The following is a 24,329-nucleotide window of genomic DNA, read 5'->3' as shown; positions in this document are numbered from 1 at the left end:
TCACACAGCTATCTGTATTGAGGAACATCATGAGCCCCTCCCCATCTGTCTCTCACAATGACTGTAGATTTATATGTTTTAAATCTTGAATAGGAGACTTAGAACTTGGTAAAGTGCTGTGTGTGTGATTCGGGGTTGTGTTGGTTGGCCAATTGTGATTTGGGTGCTGGGCTCAAACCCAGTGCTGTATGCTTACTAGGCATGCACTGGAACTCGAGCCCTATCATCCGGTTTTCTCCCAAATAGAATATAATTTTCACTTGAAAAGATGTTTTCTTACCTTGTGTACTTTTTAAAAACTCAAAATAGTATTTTCAGAATAACTGAATGGAAATAATTTATATTTATTTCAACAGATGGAATCACCACCTATATATGCTATGTTTTTGCTTTTGAATGTATTTGAATACTCATCAGGCGTATTGATCAATAAGGGTAAGTTTCAGACTATGATTATTTATTTCCTTCTTAGGAATTCATATTCATTACCGTCCCTATATTAGTTGAAATGTTTTCATTTAGCATTCATTCTGGAAGGGTTTCTCGTCATTCTCATGTACTACCTATTTACTCTGGTGCAGGTGTGTACTAAAATTATTGTGAACCCATTGTTACTAAGTTGTGTCTGCAGGCCTTTGCTACAGCACCTCTGACCTTCAAGTCATAGAATGCTTCACATTAAAAGAATTAATTTATTATTTGAATAGATATAAAATTCTTGTGTGAATGGTGAGAGTGAGTTATTTGTCTAGTCAATTAAAAGTAGAATTTCATGAAAGAAATGTGGAAATGGAAGTAGGCTGAAAAACTTATTTATTTTTAATTTAAAAAGATTTATGTATTTTATGTCTATGAGTACACTGTCAGTCTCTTCAGACACACCAGAAGAGGGCATCAGATCCCTTACAGTTGGTTGTGAGCCAATATGTTGCTGAGAATTGAACTCAGGACCTCTGGAAGAGCAGTCGGTGCTCTTAACCACTGAGCCACCCCTCCAGCCTGAGGATAATTATTTTTAAGCCAAACATTTCATAAGAGATAACCAACATTATATGTATTAAGTTCTCCCATTTTTCTCAACGTACATGTAATATTAAAAATGGCATCCAGCTAGGCACTGTGCCACTTGTCTGTGATTCCAGCACTACACCAAGGTACCTCATCTCAAATCCAAGTAACCAACCAATGAACAGCTGACAAGGAGAGCCAGGTGTGGTAGGACACATCTTTAATCCCAGCACTCTGAAGGCAGAGGTTGGCAGAGCTCTGTGAACCAATCTTGCCTACATAGTGAGTTGTACATAGTGAGACACTGTCTTGAAACAAAAAAAAAAAAAAAAAAAAAAAAAAAAAAAAAAAAAAGGAAAACAAACAAGGGTGAGGGGAAAGATGGAGACAGGGAAGACCTAGGGATAAAGAGCTTGTGCAGAGGACCAGAGTTGGATTCCCAGCACTGTGCAGGGTGGCTCAAAACCACTGTCACTCCAGCCCCAAGGGTTCCTGCATTCATGTTCACAGATACACACATAATTAAAAATAAATATAAAAAATGGGTGAGGGGCAATGCTAATACAAGCAGACAAAAATTTTTAAAAATTTCAAGTGTATTTTTTGTTTGTTTTGTTTTGTTTTCTTTAAGTTAGTGTGTCTCTGTGTAGCCCTGGCTGTTCTGGAACTCAGAGATTCACCTGCCTCTATTGGCCCAGTGCTGGGATTAAAGGAGTGTACCTCCACTGACTGGCTTTCAATAGTCTTTTAACATGTTTTAGTCTGCACTGTAACCCAGTATTACAGTGTGGAAAAAGTCATATCAGAAAATACTCTCAGAGTGGTGAGGTGTTTATCACTTGTGAAAGCACTTGCCATGCAAGTCTGAAGACCAGAAAGTCTGGTCCCCCAAACTCAAGGTGAGGAGGGAGAACTGACTGACTCCCAAAGTCTTCCTCTGACCTTCATGTGTGCGCCACTCTTCTTGCCCCCTCATCATGCACACATATGCTAACAATAAGCTATAAAATTTATTTTTGTTTTGGGAGTTTGCTTTTTGTTTGTTGAATGTTTTTTTTATAAAGTTTCTCTGCATAGCCTTGGCTGGAATTCACTCTGTAGACCAGGCTGGCCTCAGACTTAGAGATCCACCTGCCTCTGCCTCCCAAGTGTTGGGACTAAAGTTGTGCTCCACCACAGCTCAGCTGGTGTAGAAATTTTTTTTTGATTGTTTCCCTTTATTTATTGATTATCAAGATAACGAACTGCCTACGAGGCATTTTTTGCCTGTTATCTCTTTTTTAATTTATATATTTACAAATACTTTGGCAATATTGCTAGGCTTTTCTCTTATTAAATCACAACTAAAATAATCTATTTATTTTAACCTACATTCTGCCATGTGGCTGGTTACCTATGCTCAGGTTCCATGCGTCCATCTTGTCATATCTTCTTAATAACTTGAAGAAAGCTTGCATGGTCACTATAATGATGTCTTCACTAAATAAAAAAAATTTTTTTTTTTTTTACATATTTAGAGTATCTACTGGAGCATCTACTTCTCGCCATGTTTGTAAATCAAAAACCCTTTGCATAGAAATGGGGGGTGTTATTTCTTCTGTCTTTAATTTCTTTATTTCTTTCTTAACTAAGTTATCATTGAGCAGGGCATTGTTTAGCTTCCATGTGTATGTGGGCTTTCTGTTGTTTTTACTGCTATTGAAGACCAGCCTTAGTCCATGGTGATTTGATAGGATGCATGGGATTATTTCAGTCTTCTTATATCTGGTGAGGCCTGTTTTGTGACTGATTATATGGTTGATTTGGAGAAGGTACTTTACGGTGCTGAGAAGAAGGTATAATCTTTTGTTTTAGGATGAAATGTTCTATAGATATCTGTTAGATCCATTTGATCCATAACTTCTGTTACTTTTACTGTGTCTCTGTTTAGTTTCTGTTTCCATGATCTGTCCATTGACGAGAGTAGAATGTTCAAATCCACCACTATTATATGAGGTGCAATGTATGCTTTGAGCTTTAGTAAAGTTTCTTTTATGAATGTGGGTGCCCTTGCATTGGGGGCATAGATGTTCAGATTGAGAGTTCATTTTGGTAGATTTTTCCTGAAGTGTCCTTCCTTATCATTATCGAGAACTTTTGGTTGAAAGTTGATTTTACTCAATAGAATGTCCACTTCAGCTTGTTTCTTGAGGCCATTTGCTTGGAAAATTGTTTTCCAGCCCTTTACTCTGAGGTAGTGTCTGTCTTTGACACTGAGGTGCATTTCCTGTATGCAGCAAAATGTTGGGTCCTGTTTACATATCCAGTCTGTTAGTCTATGTCTTTTTATTGGGAAATTGAGTCTATGGATGTGAAGAGCTATGAAGGAAAAGTGATTGTTGCTTCCTGTTATTTTTGTTATTAGAGGTGGAGTTATGTTTTGTGGCTATCTTCTTTCGGGTTTGTTGGATGAAGATTACTTGCTTTTTCTCAGGTATAATTTCCCTCCTTGTGTTGAATGTTTCCCTCTATTATCCTTTGTAGGACTGGATTCGTGGAAAGATATTGTGTAAATTTGCTTTTGTCATGGAATATCTTGGATTCTCCATCTATGGTAATTGAGAGTTTTGTTGGGTATAGTAGCCTGGGCTGGCATTTGTGTTCTCTTAGGGTCTGTATGACATCTGTCCAGCATCTTTTAGCTTTTATAGTCTCTGGTGAGAATTCTGATGTAATTCTTATAGGTCATCCTTTATGTGTTACTTTACTTTTTCCCTTACTGCTTTTAATATTCTTCCTTTGTTTTGTGCATTTGGTGTTTTGATTATTATGTGACTGTAGGAATTTCTTTTCTGATCTAGTCTATTTGGAGTTTTGTAGGCTTCTTGTATGTTCATGTACATCACTTTCTTTAGGTGAGGGAAGTTTTCTTCTATAATTTTGTTGAAGATATTTACTGGCCCTTTAAATTGGGAATCTTTGCTTTCTTCTATACCTATTATCCTTAGGTTTGGTCCTCTCATTGTTTCCTGGATTTCCTGGATGTTTTGGGTTAGAAGGTTATTGCATTTTGCATTTTCTTTGGCAGTGTGTCAATGTTTTCTACGGTGTTTTCTGCACATGAGATTCTCATGTTGTGATATGATCATATTGTGCATAGTTGTGAGATGCTCCTGCATTCAAGAGTGCATGTTGGGATACAGTGGTGTTTAATAAGTGGGTAGATAGAATTTAGACCTTCTATTCACAGATGTGTTGCAGAATTGAGGAGATATTTTTTTCTCTCTTGAATTTGTATTTTATTTTTTAAAAGTTATTTATTTTATTTTTATTGGATATTTTATTTACGTTTCAGATGCCATCTTTTTTCCCAATTTTTCCTCACTAGAAAACCCCTATCCCATGCCCCTTTCTCCTTTTTGCTTTTATACAATTTTTCAAAATGTTAATCAAAGGCTTTATAAGTTTGGTAATGCTCAATAACAAGATGCCCATACAATCAGAAGTGTAACCCAATACCCAACCTAGATATATCAACTATCTTTCACTGGCAGAGATACTCAAACATCCACCTCCATGTCTTCCCTCTCTCTTTACCTAGCTCCTCCTCTCCTTTTCCTCCTCCTCTCCTTACTCCTTTTTTTTCCTCTCCTTACTCCTCCCACCTTAGCTCCTCCTACACATCACCCTTCCGACTCTTCATTAATGTCTTCAAGCTGATTATGGGTGTTGAGATATTGGAAGAGAGGCAGGGGGAAGAGTAAATTGATAAGCCTCTGATGCTATGTCTTCACTGAATCCAGCTGGAATTCCAGGACATCAGAGGTTCGAGCAGGTCTGCTCAGCTTGCTTGATGAGTAGATACACCAAGGCTGTGTATTCTGCAATATACAATTCTCAAAACAAATTTTAGTATCAAGATACTTTTTTTTGAATTCTGGAATCTAGTCTTCTGGCAGCCTCCCTCTGTCATGTCTAATTCATATAATTCTGAGGGTTTCTATGAGGGTGTGCTCCCACTATCCTCCCATTCCTGCCTCCCTGCTCTGGAATTCCCCAACACTAGGGAATCCAAATTTTCAGGTACCAAGGCTGTCCATTTCCACTGATGCCTGGCAAGACCACCCTCAACTACCTATACAGATGGAGCCATGAGTCCCTCTTTTTGTGTTCTCAGGCTGGAGATTTTAGAATGGCTACTCCAGCTTGTTTCTTAGGACCATTTGCTTGAAAAATTGTTTTCTAGCCTTTTACTCTAAGGTAAAGTCTGTCTTTGTCACTGAGGTGGGTTTCCTGTATGCAGCAAAATGCTGGGTCCTGTTTACATATCCAGTCCATTAACCTATGTTGTTTAATTGGGGAATTGAGTCAATTGATTATAAGAGATATTAAAGAACAGTGATTGTTGCTTCCTGTTATTTTTGTTATTAGAGGTGGAATTATCTTTGTGTGGCTATCTTCTTTTGGATTTCTTGGAAGAGGATTACTTTCTTGTTCTTTCTAGGGTATAATTTCTCTCCTTGTATTGGAGCTTTCCTGCTATTATACTTTGAGTATATGTTGAGTTTGTGGAAAGATATTGTTTAAATTTGGTTTTGTCGTGGAATATCTTGGTTTCTCCATCTATGATAATTGAGACTTAGTCTCATGGGCTGGCATTTGTGTTCTCTTAGGGTCTGTATGACATCTGTCCAGCATCTTCTAGCTTTTATAGTATCTGGTGAGAAGTCTGGTGTAATTCTGATAGGTCTGCCTTAATATGTTACTTGGCCTTTTCTCCCTATTGCATTTAATATTTTTGTTTTGTGCACTTGGTGTTTTGATTATTATGTGATGGAAGGTATTTCTTTTCCTGTCTACTGTATTTGACATTCTATAGGCTTCTTGTATGTTCATGGGCATCTATCTCTTTCTTTAGATTAGGGAAGTTTTCTTCCATAATTTTGTTGAAGATATTTATTGGTCCTTTAAGTTAGGAATCTTCACTCTCATCTATACCTGTTATCCTTAGATTTGGTCCTCGAATTGTGTCCTGGATTTTCTGGATGTTTTGTGTTAAGAACATTTTGTATTTTGCATATTTTGACATTTGTGTCAATGTTTTCTATGGTATCTTCTGCACCTGAGATTCTCTTTTCTATCTCTTGTATTCTGTTGGTGATGCTTGCATCTATGACTCCTGATTTCTTTCCTAGGTTTTCTATCTCTAGAGTAGTCTCCCTTTGTGATTTCTTTATCATTTCTACTTCCATTTTTATGTCCTGGATGGTTTTGTTCAATTCGTTTACCTGTTTGGTTGTGTTCTCTTGTAATTTTTAAAGGGATTTTTGTGCTTCCTCTTTAAGGGCTTCTACCTGTTTACCTGTGTTCTTCTCAAATTCTTTGAGAGTATTGTTTATGTTTCTCTTAAAGTCCTCTAACATCATCATTAGAAGTGATTTTAAATCTGAATCTTGCTTTCCTAGTGATATGGGGAATTCAGGAATTTCTTTGTGGGAGAACTAGGTTTTGATGATGCCAAGTACCCTGGGTTGCTGATGCTTATGTTCTTGCACTTGCCTTTCACCATCTGGATCACCTTAGTGTTACCTGCCCTGTCTCTGACAGGATCCTGTCTTTCCTATTATTTTGGTTGTATCAGAACTGTGTGGGGTGGGTGTTACTACTGCGGTTAGAGCTGGGGCCCAAGATCTGCCCAGTGCTCAGGCACATACAGGAAGGATTCAGTGCTCTGGGCCAGGAGTGTCTTTCTGGGTCCTACTGGGTCCCAGTTAATCCCTGTTTGGGGCAGGTGTTGCTTTCTCCTTACCTAAGATACAGCCTGGTTTAGAGCTCCTGGGAGGCCTGCTTCCTCTGGGTTCTGTGAGATTGGGGGCAGAGCTGCCACCCAGGATCTGCTCAGTGCTCAGGCCCAGACCGGAAGAAACCAATGCCAAGGAGATATTTATTATTCAGATTTTTAATTCTCACACAGTAGTAGGAGGTACCCAACATACATGTGGATATAAGCTAATCTTGGAGAGTCTTAGAAGGAGGGATATCCCAGAAAAGAGTGACTATATCTGGCTATGGAGAAGCAAGTTCTTAAGGAAGGCTTCATATAAAAGAGAACAGTTCAGCTAAGACTTTAAAATGGGTCTAATTTGTATATGCACATGTGGCAAAAAGAATTATTTAAATCTAATAAACTCAGCGAAATAGTGATATACCATAGCTTGAGTTTGAATCAATATGGCAACATAGGGTGAGAAATACTTTTTCCCTATTTTGTTATATTCTGTGGCCGATGTTCTTAATCTAACAAAGGATAGACCAACATGGGAAAAATTACCTGGATTTCATTTGATATCAATATTTTATGGAGCGTCGAGATCTTTGAGGAAAGCAGTGAGGTCCTAAAGAAGTGGTTAACCCAATATGATAATGTACCATATTACCAAAAAAGTAACAAGTTGGGGGAGATGGGAGAAGAGAAGAAAAAGGGGTTGGGGATGATTAACAGAGGATGAGTCTATTAGGAAATATATAGAAGGGAAATGATGGAAGATAAACACTGTTTTAATAGGTTTGAGCAGACTCAATGACATTTTTTTTTTTTTTTTTTTTTTTGGTGGTAGGAAAAGTACAGTTTCTTTAAGCTTGAAATAATCCCCATGCCAAAGTGGTTTATGTTCAGGGTAGTATTTTCTGATCTCTTCCAACAGCACAGTGTGAACTGAATTGTTGGTGAGAGAAGGGAGTTTTGTTGCCTCTGGCTACATGTTCATTACTATACCTGTGTAACTGTGAGCAGAACAGTGAATGCATTTAATAAATGACACTGGTTCTCTAAGTTTGTCCCAGAGTGTCACTTTATTTTTTTTTTTGGAACAGATGATCCCTCAGGAATTACACATTTGTGATGTCTAAAATTGTTAATGATGTCACATCTCTGGTTCCATCTTTCCTAGAAGCACTTAAATATTATTACCATTCTAGTGTTAAAAATCTAGTAAACTCTATGCTCTGAGAGTTTCTAGAAAGATTCTTCATGCGAAGGCACAACCCTAGAATTTGCTTCTGTCTCTGGCTACAACCTATTTTTGACTAACCGTTTGTACCCCAGCATCAAATGAGCCTGCTGATACGACACACAACTCTCAAAATAATGCAACAGTCAAGACTATCAGTTAATTTCTTTGAGAAAAACAGTAGACAACTTTTATTTGAAGACCAAAGTAAGTTAAAAATCTGTTCAAAGTACAGGGGTTAAAAGCATCTGGTAGCATTTTGGATGGGCTTGGGTATAAGTTTAATTCAGAAGAGTGAAAAGAGGGCCTGCTTATTGGAAGATTGTCTGGTAGGATAGATGAAGGTCCTCACAGACCTTTTTCCAGTTTGACTTACTGTCAGGTATATTGTCAGGTATATGACTTGTGAGCTGAATGACTTAAATCTTAGTTGCTTCTTCCTAAAGGGTCACAGTGGTACAGATGGCACAAAGTATTGTGGGAATGATGTTACATGGCTTACAATCCCCATGGTGGCTCAAATCACATTTTTCAAAACACTTAGGTATTCTTTTTTTTGGTTTTGATTTGGTTTTTGGTTTCCTTCCCTTATTCATTAAGCATCATAAGTGAGGTTTTTGCCCACTTTTAGCAGACAAAATAGCAATTTGGATTTTAGAAGTGAATTATAGCTTAAAACCAAGCTTGGGAACACTTTGACGGACAGATAATGAATATAGATGTGTGAGCTGAAAGTCCTTTCAAAACTGCTTACCATAACTCTCTGACACACTTTAAGCTCCACGTGTCATGCTTACACTGATATTGTTACATAGACAGATTTAAGAACAACATTGAAACAATATGTGTTGTACAAACAATAGGCAGAATAAATTTATTCTTAGTTCTTACTACTAAAATCCAATATAATCCTAATGTCTCCTCTAACACTAGTCAAAATTTTGACCTGTCTTAGAAATATTTTATTTTGTTTTATTTTTTGCAATCTGATCTATTTCCTGGCAATGGATATGGGTTTGAGTCCTAATAGTTATAAATCAAGTCTCCAGCCTTATGAAACATTCCAAACACAACTCTGTTTTATATTAGAGGCTGCTTTCCCCTTGTTTGGGCCTAGTTGCAAGAAGCCTGCATTTCTCTTTCCTCCTCTTCAGTTTAATATTCCAAGTCTGTTTCATTCTCTGGCCTTAACATTTGAAACTTTATGCTTCTACACTGAAGATGGGGAGGGATAAGCTCCAAGGTGTCCCTGGCTTTACCTAGCAGATCCTGATGTGACAATCACACAATTGCACCCTCTAGATCCAGCAGATATAAAGTTTGCCCTCCAACTGTAGATGCTTCACCAGGTCCCTCATACTCCCTCTGCTCCACTGAACTACTAGTATGTCAGAAGTACAGTAGTTCCAAACTTGGAAAGGAACTTCCATAGCCCCAATAGTTGTCTATTCTTTCACTAGCTGATAAACATATTTAGTCATTCCTTGGACTACATTCTGCTGAGATCCAGTTGTAATTCCAAAATAATTTTGAGATCAGGACACTAAGTGACCTTAAGCTGGTGTGTGTGTGTGTGTGTGTGTGTATTTCTAAAAAATTAGAAATTTTTAGAATTGTGGTCATGACAGGTTTCTAAAATAACTGTTTTTCTCAGAGTGCCATGCCTTATCTGCCAAAGCACCCTGTTCTTTTGCTAAGCAGGAGTCCCAGCCTGTGTTCCAACTAGAGAATTACATGTTATATTTTCTATTGTACCCATTACAACCTTTTCCCTTCAAGATAATATGAATGGGTTCTCCTTCTAACCTCTTCCTGCCAGTTGTTCTCTGAGCTCTACATTCCCTCTCCAGCCTGGTGTGATGGTATAAATGTACAATCGTAGCACTTAATAGGGTGAAGACAGGAAGGTGGCTGTTATTAAGAAAAAGACGGAACTTCATAGCAAATTCAGAACAAGCTAGTACAAGACTATGAAATTTTGTCACAAAAGTGCCAAATCTTTCTCCACACTCCAGCTTTTAATAATCTTATGCTCATAAGAAGAGTGAGGAACTGAAGAGTCATGCCCTGGTTTTTGTTACGCTCTGCAAACTTGAATTCATGGTCCAGCATACCCTATACTATACTTTAATGCTTTAGCCTGACAGAGACATATGCATCACATGATCTTAAGACATCGTTTTTTTTTTTTTTACTTATAATTAGGACCATTGTTCAGTTGTCAGTTTGTTTAAGGAGTGATATTAACATTCTATTCAAGAAGATTTTTAAACAAGCAAATAAACAAAGTAACATCAAGTTTAATGATTTAGCCCAATAAGTTGTTTCTCATTCCTGATAGTATAGCTTTAAGAAGAAAAAGTGCAAGGTTTGGGTTTTCTCTAAAGTCAGTGAATTCAAAATTACAATTCTGCTTTTGTGGAGGATGGAAAGTAACTTAGACATGATCTCCTGTAGCCAAGCATGGCTTCTGACTATTGATTTTTGAACCTCCACCTCTTGAGAGGTAGAAGTACAGATGTGCAGGTCCATATCCAGCTTTCAATGTACAATTCTTTTTAAAAAATGTTTTGTCTGTTTGATAAAATGTGGTGCCTTTTACATAAGGATTTCTCCCTTGATCTGTTTTGTTTGTTTGTTTGTTTGTTTAGGTAAGGATCGAACTCACTTTTCTTGTTCTGATGACGGGATGCCCACAGACCTGCCTACAATCAAGTTGTTTCTTACCACTGACAATTTGGTAAGGTCCATCAACTGCATGTATTGCAATAGCCCTATATGTTCCTTTTAAGCCCATATAGAAAAGCTGTGACATTGTACTCTCAAGTACCTTCCACGGTCCACACAGGAAGGTGAGGTTCTATGGAATTGTTTCTGTAGTTAGATAGGGAAGTATATATTCATTTAGCATTGAGCAACCTGGGTAGCCATGCTCTGTGACTACTGTAAGCAAATTATGCTTGCCTTTCTTTTCTAATTCAGCTGCCACACTCTTCATCTGATGTGAATCCAATGTGAAGATTGACAGAAGTAGCTTGTCAGAGAAATATACCTCACATGATCTTAAAAAATAAATTTTTTCCTGTATATCAAGAACCATGTAGCAGCTGCAATTTTGTAGAAGGGGTGATAGGACCTTTTCATTCAACTGTTGGGAGATTTTTAAACAACCAAACAAGCAGAATGAAATAAAAAAGAATATTAAGATAGTCATTGGGTAAAGGGGACCACAATGATAGAGTGCTTGCCTACTATATTCAAAGCCTTGGGTTCAACATACACAACATGCACAAGTGTACATGTGTATGTGTGCATGTGTAGGCACACACACACAATTGTAATAATTTTTTAAAAAACAAATTTCTCCATTACCTGTGTTTCTACTCCTCCTTCTCTGTTTTAGTCTATGTTTGGTGACTAAACTAATTTTCTTGGTCTATCTTGTCCTCCATACAACTGTAAATTTACACACTATTCTAACCAACAAATTTGTCTTTCTGCCATCCTTAACTAGAATGTCAATTCTAAGAAAAAGGCAGGAATGTTGTAAGTTTTATTCCTTATATATCACCTGCACCTTCAACTCTACCCAAATTATAGCAGATATTTTACATGTTGTGGTTGGTCATGGCCTCATTCATTTTCACAATGTATTCTTTTCAATTAAGATTTACTTATTTAATTTTCTGTGCATGAGGATTCTCACTCCATGTATGTATGTATGTATGTATGTATGTATGTATGTGTATCATGACTAGTGCTTAGAGAAGAAAGAAGAGGTTGTTGGATTCCCTAGAACTAGAGTTACAAACAGTTGTAAACATGTATGTTCTGAGAATGGAACCTAGGTTCTCTGTATGAGCAGCAAGCACTCCTAACTGCTAATCTATCTCTCTGGTCCCAGACAAAGTATTCTTTTTTCCCCACTAGTTTATTTAAATTTATTATTCACTTTATATTCCTATTGAGCCCCTGTCTCCTGATGTGGTCTGTCCTCCCATTACCCCTTCTCTTTTGAGAAGGGGAAGGAGCACCCTTGGGTACCAACACACCCTAGCACATAATGTCACTGCATGTCTAGGCACATTCCTTTCCTCTGAGGCCACTTAAAGCAGACCAGTTAGGGGCAGAGGATCCAGAGGCAGGCAGCATAATCAGTGAGAGCCTTTGCTCTAGTTTCTGGGGGACCTGCGTGAAAACCAAGGTGGATACCTGCTACATATAAGTGGGGTCCAGCCCATGTATCCTCTTTTGGTGGTGGTTCAGTCTCTGGGTGCCCACAAAGTTCCAGGTTAGTTGATTCTTTCGGTATTCTTGTGGAGTCCCTATCTGCTCCAGATCCATTAATTGTTCCCCCAAATCTTCTACAAGATTCCCTAAGCTCAATCTAATGTTTGGCTGTGGGTCTTTGCATCTGTTTTCATCAGTAGCTGAGTGGAACCTCTCAAAAGACAATTATGCTAGGTTCATGTCTCCAAGCATAACACAGTATCATTAATAGTGTCAGGTTTGCACCTGTGCCTGGTTGTGGACCCTGGATTTTGGCTATCCACCTACTCCACCAACACCCAGAGGCAGTTTGACCACCAGGAGCTCTGACACACCCAGAATCCCAGGATCATTGGATCACAGAGACAGCTGGACTCCCAGGAATTCTGATACAACCAGGATCACAGAATCACAGACTCACAGCAAGGCCAGTTAGCACCAGAGATAGCCAGATAGTAAGAGGAAAGAACAAGAATATAAGCAACAGAAACCAATGCTACATGGCATCATCAGAACTCAGTTACCCCACCACAGCAAGCCATGGATAACCCAACACACCAGAAAAGGAAGATTCAGATTTAAAATCCCAACTCATAAATATGATAGAGTACTTTAAGAAATACATAAAGAATTCCCTTAAAAAGTACAGGAGAACACAGATAAACAAGTAGAAGTCCTTAAAGAAGGAACATATAAATATCTTAAAGAAATACAGAAAAAGACAATCAAAGAAATGAAGGAATTAAACAAAACCATCCTGGATCTAAAAATGGAAATAGAGACATTAGAGAAAGCACAAAAGGAGGCAACCCTAGAGATGGAAAACCTAAGAAAGACAGCAGGAGTCTCAGATGCAAGCATCACCAACAGAATATAAGAGATAGAAGAGAGAATATCAGATGTAGAAGATACCATAGAAGACATTGACACAACAGTCAAAGACAATACAAAAAGCATAACACTCCTAACTCAAAATATTCAAGAAACAAAGAACACAATGAAAAGCCCAAGCCTAAGAATAATAGTTATAGAAGATAGCAAAGATTCCCAACTCAAAGGTCCAGGAAACATCTTCAACAAATTTGTAGGAGAAAACTTCCCTAACTTAAAGAAAGAGATGCCCATTAACATACAAGAAGCCTGCAGAAACCAGTCAGATTGGAACAGAAAAGAAATTCCTCCCATCGCATAATAATCACAACAACAAATGCACAGAGCAAAGAAAGTATATTAAGGGTAAGGGAAAGGTGGCAAGGGAAAAAGTTCAAGTAACATATAATGGCAGACCTATCAGAATTACACTAGACTTCTCAACAGAGACTTTAAAAGCCAGAAGACCTTAAGCAGATGTCATACAGACCCTAAAAGAAGAAAAATGTCATCTCAGGCTACTATACCCAACAAAACTCTCAATAATCATAGATGGGGAGAAACCAAGATATTCCATGACAAAACCAAATTTAAACGATATCTTTCTACTAATCCAGGCCTACAGCAGATAATAGAAATAAAACTCCAACACAAGGAGAGAAACTACACCCAAGAAAAAGTAAGAAATTAATCTTTTCACAGCAAACCCAAAAGAAGAGAGCCTTACAAATATAATTCCACTTCTAACAACAAAAATAACAGGAAACAACAACCATTAGTCCTTAATATCTCCCAACATCCATGGACTCATTTCCTCAATAAAATGACATAGTCTAACAGACTGGATATGTAAACACAATCCAACTTTTTGCAGCACAGAGGAAACACACCTCAGTTACAAAGACAGACACTACCTCAAAGTAAAAAGATGGAAAATGTTTTCAAAGAAAATGGTTCCATGAAATAAGCTGGAGTAGCCATTCTAATATCCATTAAAATAGACTTTCAACCAAAAGTTATCAAACAAGATGGGGAAGAACACTACATACACATTCAAGGAAAAATTCACCATGATGAACTTTCAATTCTGAATACCTATGCCCAAATGCAAGGGCAATCACATTTGTAAAAGAAATGCTACTAAAGCTGAAAGCAAACATTGAACCTCACACAATAATAGTGGGAGAGTTCAACATCCCACTCTCACCAATGGACAAGTCATGGAAACAGAACCTAAACAGAGACACAGTGAAACTAACTGAAGTTATTAACCAAATGGATTTAACATATATCTACAGAACATTTCTCTCTAAAACAAAAGAATATACTTTCTTCATAGCACCTCATGGTACCTTCTCCAAAATTGACCATGTACCTGGACACAAAACAAGTCTCAACTGATACGAGCACATTAAATTTGTCCCATGTATTCTATTGGGTCATCACAGACTAATGCTGGTCTTCAATAACAATGAAAACAACAGAAACCCCATGTACACATGGAAGCTAATAGTGTCAGGAAATGGTTCTTGACCATGGGTTGGGACTGAAGTTCAGCCAGTCATTGATTGATGATTTCATTTTTCTCAGCTCCATCTTTTCCCTGCAATTCTTGTATGCAGGGAAAATTTGGGGACATTTTGTGATTGTTTGGTGTCCTTATCCCTTCAGTGGTAGTCCTGCCTTGCTACAGGAGATCAGGGTTATTTGCAGTTTCTGGCTATTAGGAGTGAAGCTGGAATGAGCATAGTTGACCTATTATGTTCTTGGGGTATAGTCTAGCATCTTTTGGGTATATGACCAGGTGTGCTTTAGCTGAGTGTTGAGGTAGAACTATTCCCAATTTTCTGAGAAATCACAAAATGGATTTCCAGATTGGTTGTACAAGTTTGCACCCCTACCAGCAATGTTCCTTGGCTTCACATTCTCACCATCATGTGCTGTCACTTGAGTTTTTGATCTTAGCCATGCTCTTGGACATAAGATGGAATCTCAGAGTTGTTTTGATTTGTATGTCCCTGATGACTAAGGACATTGAACATGTTTTGGGTGTTTCTATGCCATTAGAGATTTATCTGTTGAAAAATTTCTGTTTAGCTCTTTTCCTTATTATTTTAATTGGGTTAATTGGATGTTTGGTGTCTAACTTCTTGAATCCTTTATATATTATGGATATTAGTTTCCTTTGGATATAGGATTGGTGAAGATCTTTTCACATTCTATAGGCCATCATTGACAAAATATTCTTTAAAATTTTTTATTAATTACTCCATTCATTTATATCTCAAATGATATCCCACTTCCTGCATACCTGCTCTACCAACTCCCCCTTCCCATGATATCCTACTTCCTGGTTACCCCTGCACACCCCCATCTCACATTTGCCCTTTCCCCTCACTTTTGCCTGTATGAGAGTGCTCTCCCACCCACCCACACTCTCCTACCCCACCTTTCCATTATCTCCCTACTCTGGGGCATCAAATCTCCCAAGGACCAAGGGCCTCTCCTCTCATTGCTGTTGGGCAAGGTCCTCTTCTGCTACACATGTATCTGGAGCCAAAGGTACCTTTCAGTACACTCTTTGGTTGGTGGTCTAGTCTCTGGGAGAACTGGGTGGTCAGGCCAACCTTTGTTGTTCTTCCAATGGGGTCACAATCCCCCTCCACTGCTCCAGTCCTTCTGCCAGCTCCCCAACCAGGTTCCCTGAGTTCAGCCTTATGATTGGCTCCAAGGATCTGCCTCTGCATTGATCATTTACTTGGTTTTTATCTGTAAGTACCTCTTTTTTTAAAAGCCTCCATAGTCTTTCTTTTTTATACGATATTTTATTTACATTTCAGATGTTATCCCGTTACCCCATTCACACACAAGCCCGCATTGGAACCCTCTATCCCATCACCATTCCTACTGCTTCTATTAGGATGTGCTCCCACCTAACACCCCACTTCCACCTCCCGACCCTCAAATTCCCCCACACTCTGTGTCCAGCCTTCATGGGACCAAGGATCTCCTCTCCCACCTATGCCCGACAAGGCCGTACTCCCCTACATATGAAGCTGAAGCCATAGATCCTTCCCTATGTGCTCCCAGGCTGGTGGTTTACATCCTGGGACCTCTGGTTGGTTGGAATTGTTGCTCTCCTCATGGGGCCACAAACCATTTCAGCTTCTTCAATCTTTTCTCTAACTCTACCATTAGGAAGCCCTTGATCAGTTCAATGGTTAGCTGTGATCATTGACCTCTGAATATGTCAGGCTCTGGCAGACCTCTAAGGAGACAGATATATCAGGTTCCGGTCAGCATGCACTTCCTGACATCCACATCAGCGTCTACCTTTGGTGACTGTACATGGGATGGATATCCAGGTGGAATGGTCTCCAGACGACCCCTCCTTCAGTTTCTGTCCTATACTTTGTCTCCATATTTGCTCCCATGAATATTTTGTTACTCCTTCTAAGACAGACTGAAGCACCCACACTTGATTGAATAGGTAGGGAGAGAGTAGCCTTGTCCAATCCCTGATTTTAATGGGATTGATGCGAGTTTCTCCCCATTTATGATGTTGGTTATTGGTTTGCTGTATATTGCTTTTATTAAATTGAGGTGTGTACCTTAAATTTTTGATCTTCAAATACTTTTAACATGTATGTTATATTTTGTTAAAGCCTTTTTCTGTATCTAATGAGATGATCATGTGGCATTTTTCTTTGAGTTTGTTTATATATTGGATTACATCAATGGATTTTTGTATGTCAAACTATCCCTGTGTCTCTGGGATGAAGCCTACTTGATCATGTTGGATGATCACTTTGATGTGTCCTTGGATTCGATTTGCAAGATTTTTTTGAGTATTTTTACATCAATATTCATAAGGGAAATTGTTCTAAAGTATTGTTTCTTTGTTGAGTCTTTTTTTTTTTTTTTTGTATTTTGTGGAAATTTTGAAGTGTATTGGTATTAGATCTTTTTTGAAGGTCTGATAGAATTCTGCACTAAAACCATCTGGTCCTGGGCTCTTTTTGGTTGGGAGACTTTTAATGACTGCACCCATTTCCTTTGGTGTTATGGGGCTGTTTAGATGGTTTATCTGATCTTGATTTAATTTTGGTACTTGGTATCTGTCTAGAAATTCCTACATTTCATCTAGGTTTTTTAGTTTTGTTGAGTATAGACTTTTGTAGTAGGATCTGATTTTTTTTTTTTTTTTTTAATTTTCTCAATTTCTGTTGTTATGTCTCCCTTTTCAGTTCTGATTTTGTTAATTTGGATACTGACTCTTTTGCCCTCTGGTTGCTCTGGCTAATAATTTGTTTATGTTGTTGATTTTCTCAAAGAACCCCATCCCAATTTTATTGATTCTTTTTATAGTTCTTTTTCTTTTTACTGGGTTGATTTCAGCCCTGAGATTGATTTTTTTCCTGCCTTCTACTCCTCTTGGGCACATTTGCTTCTTTTTGTTCTAGAGCTTTCACATGAGCTGTTAAGCTGCTAGTGTATGCTCTCTCCAGTTTCTTTTTGGAGGCACTCAGAGCTATGAGTTTTTCTCTTAGGACTGGTTTCATTATGTCCCATAAGTTTGGGTATATTGTGGCTTCCTTTTTATTGAATTCTAAAATGTCTTTAATTTCTTTTTATTTCTTTCCTGACCAAGTTATCATTGAGTAAAGCATTGTTCAGCTTCCAAGTGTATGTGGTCTTTTGTTTTTGTTGCTATTGAAGACCAGTCTTAGTCTGTGGTGGTCTAATAGAATACATGATATTAATTGAATATTGTGTGATGTTCAATGTGTGTTTTGAGCTTTAGTAGTGTTTCTTTTACAAATGTGAGTGCCCTTGCATTTGGGCATTAATGTTCAGAACTTACAGTACATCCTGGTAGATATATACCTTGATGCACATGTACTGTCCTTCCCCATCTTTTTTGATAACTTCTGGTTGAAAGTCTATTTTATTGGATAGTAGAATGGCTACTCCAGCTTGTTTCTTGAAACCATTTGCTTGGCAAATTTTCCCACCCTTTTACTTTCAGCGAATGTCTATCTTTTGACTCTGAGGTATGTTTCCTGTTTGCAGTAAAACACTGGATCCTATTTAAGTATCCAGTCTGTTAGCCTATATCTTTTTATTGAGGTATTGAGTCCATTAATGTTGAGAGATATTAGGGACCAATGATCGTTGTTTCTTGTTATTTTCGTTCTTACAGTTGGAATTACATTTGTGTGTTTCTGTTGGGTTTGTAGTGAAAAGATTAATTACTTGTTTTTTTTTTCTTTTGGTGTAGTTTCCATCCTTGCATTGGACTTTTCCTTCTATTATACTCTGTAAGAATGGATTGGTAGAAAGATACTGTTTAAATTTGGTTTTGTCTTAGAAAAATTTGGTTTCTCCATCTATGGTAATTGCGAGTTTTGTTGGGTATAGTAGCCATGGCTAGCATTTTTAAAAAAAATCTCATAGGGTCTGTATGACATCTGCTTTTATAGTTTCTGGTGAGAAGTCTGGTGTAATTCTGATAGGTCTGACATTATATGTTACTGTAAGGCTCGGGAAGCCCCCAAAGGGGACCCCACTCGAGTCACAGGATGGCGCGAACCCAAAGGACACACGGAAGACCAACTTGCTGCAAGAACACGAGGTAGTTTAATGGCGGAACGTTCCTGGCCGACACGTGTCTCAATGTGGGAGACAGGGGCATCGACCTCGTGGCTCCAGGGTTTAGGGTTATATAAGCTCAGGGTGGGGAAAAGGAGAAACTTTCGCGCGGGTGCATACGATTGGTTGTTTTCCAATTTTTGAACATCTGGCCAAACCGGTCCATGGGGGCAGGGAGCAGTTCCTTATCAGGATCTTCATTCCTGGGATGCCTCTGTAGCCCATTGTCCTGTAACTCTGCATTCTTTGTTTACGGATTAACTGGCCTCTGGTTGGCAAACCAGAGGGGCAACTTTAGCTACTCAGGCTAGGGAAAAAGAATCTATAATTCATGGGACCCATAAAATTTTCTTTTATTACCTGACCTTTTTGCCTTATGGTTTCAATATTCTTTCTTTGTTCTGTGCATTTGGAGTTTTAATTATTATATGACAAAGGGAATTTCTTTTCTGGTCCCATCTGTTTGGTGTTCTGTAGGCTTCTTGTATGTTTATGGGCATTTCTTTCTTTAGGTTAGAAAACTTTTCTTCTATAATTTTGTTGAAGACATTTGCTGGCCCTTTGAGTTGAGAATCTTCACTGTCTTCTATACCAGTTATTCTCAGATTAGGTCTTCTCATTGTGTCCTGGATTTCTTGAATGTTTTGAAGATAGGAGCTTTTTGCTATTTGTATTTTTTTTGACAGTTGTGTCTATGTGTTATATTGTATGTTCTGCTGGTGAGAGTCTCTCTTCTATCTCTTGTATTCTGTTGGTGTATTCTGTGACTCTTTATCTCTTTCTTAGGTTTTCCATCTCCAGGGCTGTCTCCTTTTGAGTTTTCTTTAATGATTCTACTTCCATTTTTAGATCCTGGACTGTTTTGTTCAATTCCTTCACCTGTTTCATTGCATTCTCCTATATTTCTTTAAGGGATTTATGGGTTTCCCCTTAAATGGCTTCTATTTGTTTACTTGTGTTCTTCTGCATTTCTTTAAAGGAGTTATTTATGTCCTTCTTAAAGTCCTCTATCATCTTCATGAAATGAGAGTTTAGATCTGAATCTTGTTTTAAGGGTGGGATTGAGTATCCAGGACTTGCTGTGGTGGGCAAACTGTGTTCTGATGCTGCCAATTCAAATTGATTTCTGTTGCTTTTATTCTTGTGCCTGCCTCTGGCCATCTGGTTCTCTCTGTTGTTATCTAGCCTCCCTGCCTCTGATTGGAGACTGTCCTTTCTGTGATCCAGTTATCTTGGGGAGTCAAGCTGGGGGATTGAGGTGCCACTGGTGTGTGTACTGTGTAGAATCAGGTCTCTCTTCCAGGGAGACACTGGTGGGAGCCAGAAGGCACCCGTGTTTCCAGCAAGGTGGGAATATGCTTCCCAGGGTCCCATGGTCCTGGTACAGTGGGTCTCTGGGAGGGGTTTAAGATCTCACCTGTGAAGCTGGAAATGTTTACATACCTGAGAGGTTGAGCAGCAACTGGGGTGTGTGCTGTGAGGGATGGGGTCCAGCACCAGGTCTCTGTGCCAGCAGGGTCAGGTGGGAGGAGAAACAAAATATTTCTAATAGTAGGATAACCAACAGATAAATCTCAGTTTCTGTCTTGGCTTTTCAGTAAAGTTCATGATTATGGTGTGTTATTTCACATCTTTTTTAAAACTGGGAAATGGATGATAATTTGCTTTCTTTTTTACTTTGTCAGAAAACAACTCTTTTAATAAAGTCATTTCTTTTCTACACGTGTGACTAGATCATTTTCATTTTCTGAGAATGAAAGATAAAAACTCACCATATTTTTTACTAAGAACACTCTAATAAGGATAAAGTGGAAAACCTTAGGAAAATTAATAAGTTACTGAGTTCTGAGGACATGCTTGTAAACTGAGTTTTTCCCCATGGAGATGGGACTCATTAAAGATAGCAGTCTACACCAGCAGTTATTTTTCACAAATTTCTTCTCAGTAATGTAGTCTGCTTCTTTATATAAATGTCTCATTGCCTGTTATGTTTCTTTCTTTCCTAAAGAAAGTCTACTGTTTCTTCCAAAATGAAAATCACAGTCCTTCAAAGGAAATTTTGGGTCGTTTTACATCAGGAGGCCTTGCTCCCAACATGATAATTATGAACAGTACATACTACGGTGGCTACAATTTTAAATTAACTCCGGTAATTATGTTTTGTTTTATTCTATGGTATGTTATTGAGAAGAAGCACACTCTTATTAGATGTCTTTTTACAAGTTACAAAATCAGTAGTGTTGTATCTCTACAAATGTTTTAAATACAATAATACAGTATGATATAATATACTGTTGGGTTTTTTTCAAATAATTAGAACATAATTTAAATGATGATAGTTTTCTGAGAAAACTCCAAATTGATTTCCAAAGTGATTGTACAAGATTGACACTCACCAGTGATGGAGGAGTTTTTCCCTTGCTACACATCCTCACCAGCATGTGCTATCTTATTTTTTATCTTAGCCATTCTGATAGGTATCAGAAGGAACCTCATAATAGTTTTGATTTGCATTTCCCTGGTGAGTAAGGACTTTTCTTTTAGTGCATCATGGCCATTCAGAGAGCTGCAGCATGTGGACAGAGCCCCAGGGTGCTTTAGTTATTGTTTTGAGTGCAGTCCATCATCTTATATTGAGAAGGATCTTTTGTTTGATTTTTTTATCCTGATGTAATGTTTTTAGCATCTCTGTTGAAAACTATACTAGTGCTCTGATCTGTGTGTCTAACCCTTATGTTAACACCATGTGATCTTTTTTTTTACTATGCAAAAGAGTAAATAAAGTTTATTTAGTGAATAAAGAACTAAAGGACTAAAGAAAATAATTTGTGATTTTGATTTGGTAGTAATGTATTCAAGTAAATAAAAAGGATATTTTATGTATTAATTGACCAAATACTTTAAATAAATGTGATTTATAAGTAATAGTATCCTAAATGACATAAAATATTTATGTTTCTTTATATGAGAAATTAGGGAAGCTCAAATAAAATGAGGGATTTTACAAATGAGAAATTAAAAATTAAAATATACAAAGGAATCCTGTGAAAATGTTTATAACCTCATTCATTTATAACAATACTAACATTTATTTGTTTTTAAGACTGGGCTTCTCACTTACTATATAATCAAGGATGATCTCAACTTACTGATCCTCCTGCCTCTACCTTCCAAGTGTTGGAATTAGAGTCCACCTCCACTCCTGGCTTATATGGTGCAGGGGATAAAACCCAAGGCTTCACTATGCTAGTCAAGTGTTTTACCAATTCAGCTGAGCCCACAATGTAACTCTTGGCTCTGTCATTCTGATCTTTATGTTGATTTTCATTAAAGTCTAGGTAAGTCTATGGTTGGACAAGCTTTGGTATTTTATTCCTTTTGTTTGGGGCATATGTGGCTTTAAGTTGTTTTCTTACAATGTTTTCATTATGAATTATTGGTTATTTATTATGTTAAATAACAGATCAATGATATGATTTAGTAAGACGTGCTGATCTTAGTTTGATTAAGAAGGACAATAGAATAATCCCTTCAGCACCGTTTTAGAAATTTTTTTATTGGATATTTTATTTATTTACAATACAGATGTCATCCCCTTTCCCCACTTCCCCTTCCTAAAAGCCCCTATCCTATACCCCCTCTTCCTTTATGCGTTTATACCTTTTTGATTACATGCATGTATTAAAGTCAGTTCTAGGTTGAGGTCTAGCAATACAATAGAAGCAAATAGTCAAGGAACAAACAATACAATATAATACAATAAACACAAATAGTCAAAGAAAAAGCAAGGCATCAAACCCAGTTACATGAACACTCCAGTGATCACTGTTTCTAAAGGCTTATCAGGATGACCAAAGTATCTGAGCCTACTTCCCTGTCCTAGCCCAAGGTCATTTTCATGTCTGAAGCCTACTTCCTTGATCTAGCCTAAAATTTAGATTCCTGTCTGAAATTACTTCTTTGTTCTGGCCTAATATTTAGATTCCTGCCTGAGATTACTTCTTTGTTGTAGCTTACGATTTAGACTCCTACCTGAAATTACTTCTTCGTTCTAGTCTAGTGTCAGATTCCTGCTTGAAGTCTACTTTCTTGTCCTTGGCCAATGTCATATTCCTGCCAAGAAGCCCCTTTCCTTGTCCTTGGCCCATGTCAGCTTCTTGCCAAGCAGCCCTAAAGGCTCTCCACCTCTCTCCCTTTTTTATTTTGTTAACAAGACTGAGCCTGTCATAGGTCATTCTGACAAGAATGGTTTCCTTACCTGTCATGGAATATGCACTATCAAAGGCAATGCACTTCTGTCTTAGGTTGGTAAGGCTCTGTGCAGAATCTTACCCATCCTTGGCTTGCCAGCCTGTTAATTTAATAATTATGTCTGGAGGTCCATTTTCAGGTAAAAGCCATGTAGTTTGGCTGCCAAAATGTTGATGTTATTAAAGATAAGCTTTAACACAATGGACAGAAATAAATTATTCCTAGGACAAGAAGGACTAGCCTGATCAAGCTATATATGCCATTCCTGAACAACATGTGATCTTAATATCATGGCATTGTGCTAAATATTGAAGAAGCCTCAATTCACTCTTCCTCAGTTGACTATTTTTTTGCCTAGTTTGAGTCCCTTTTGTTTCCTTAGTTTTCAGATAACCTTGCCAGTGACTACAAAATAAGCTGCTTGGACTGTGTTTAATCTGCAAATAAAGTTGGTTAAGACTGGCATTTTTATAATGTAGACTTTCCAACTGATGAGCAAGACATCATTCTGTTTATTTATTTAGATATCGTTTGATTTCTTCCAACAATGTCATGTGGTATTCAAGGGTATTCGTTTTTATTTACGCTATTAAATCTATGTGGAGAACATTTCACTTTTGTGTACTTTTCTTTTACAACTCTGCTAAATATATTGTTACTTCTAATAGATTTTCATTAGTCACCAAAGTTTTGAAAGATAATTTTATCAGATATACCATTTCTCGTTGACCTAATTTTCTTTCAGCACTTGCAACACCCAATTCTAAAGTCACTTGCCACTATTGTTTTTAGATAAGAAGTTGGCTTTAAATGTAATCATTCTTTCTGTATGTTATTTGTCACTTGTCTCTGCACATGTTCAAATTTTTCTCTTTCTACCTTCTTGTCTGGATATCTGAGCTCCATAATTTGTGTTTGTCAAATGTTGAAAGCCCTGAATAATTATTTTCGTGTTCTTTTTTGCCCCTTTGTTTGTTTGTTTGTTTTTTCCTTGGAACGCTAATTATTCAAATTTTAGAAGGCAAGATGTTGTCCAACCCACAAATTTCTAAAACTCTTATATTTCTTTATAGACATTTTCATTTTTTCTAAATTTAACTGATGCATAAATATATAAAAATGTACATATTAGTGGGTATCTGATGGTATTTCCATAAATGTGCATATCATGTAAAGTTTGCATTAGGTTAAATATACACTCTCAAATATGTACCATTTTTGTTCTTGATTTTTTTTGCAATGTTGTATTCTTTTTATTTAAGGCAATATCTCATGTCTTATTCTAAAAAT

The 24,329-nt window shown here is 37.6% G+C and overlaps 1 protein-coding gene across 3 annotated transcripts in view; it reads left to right on the top strand.

The window, feature by feature from the left end:
* Window positions 1–24,329, top strand: part of Catsperb (catsper channel auxiliary subunit beta) — a 143,110-nt gene that overhangs the window by 4,586 nt on the left and 114,195 nt on the right. For all 3 annotated transcript variants that reach the window (XR_013106641.1, XM_076921394.1, XM_076921395.1), the window contains exons 2-4: window positions 357–435; window positions 10,649–10,737; window positions 20,797–20,937. Coding sequence is in view for 1 of the 3 variants with exons in the window: in XM_076921394.1 (XP_076777509.1) it covers window positions 357–435; window positions 10,649–10,737; window positions 20,797–20,937 (309 nt within the window). In the remaining 2 variants the exon portion in view is untranslated. The remainder of the gene's footprint in view (window positions 1–356; window positions 436–10,648; window positions 10,738–20,796; window positions 20,938–24,329) is intronic.

The sequence above is a fragment of the Arvicanthis niloticus genome, chromosome 23 (assembly GCF_011762505.2).
Source record: "Arvicanthis niloticus isolate mArvNil1 chromosome 23, mArvNil1.pat.X, whole genome shotgun sequence".
NCBI lineage: Eukaryota > Metazoa > Chordata > Mammalia > Rodentia > Muridae > Arvicanthis > Arvicanthis niloticus.
Note: the sequence above shows the minus strand (reverse complement) of the source record. Positions and strands in the feature narration are given on the sequence as shown.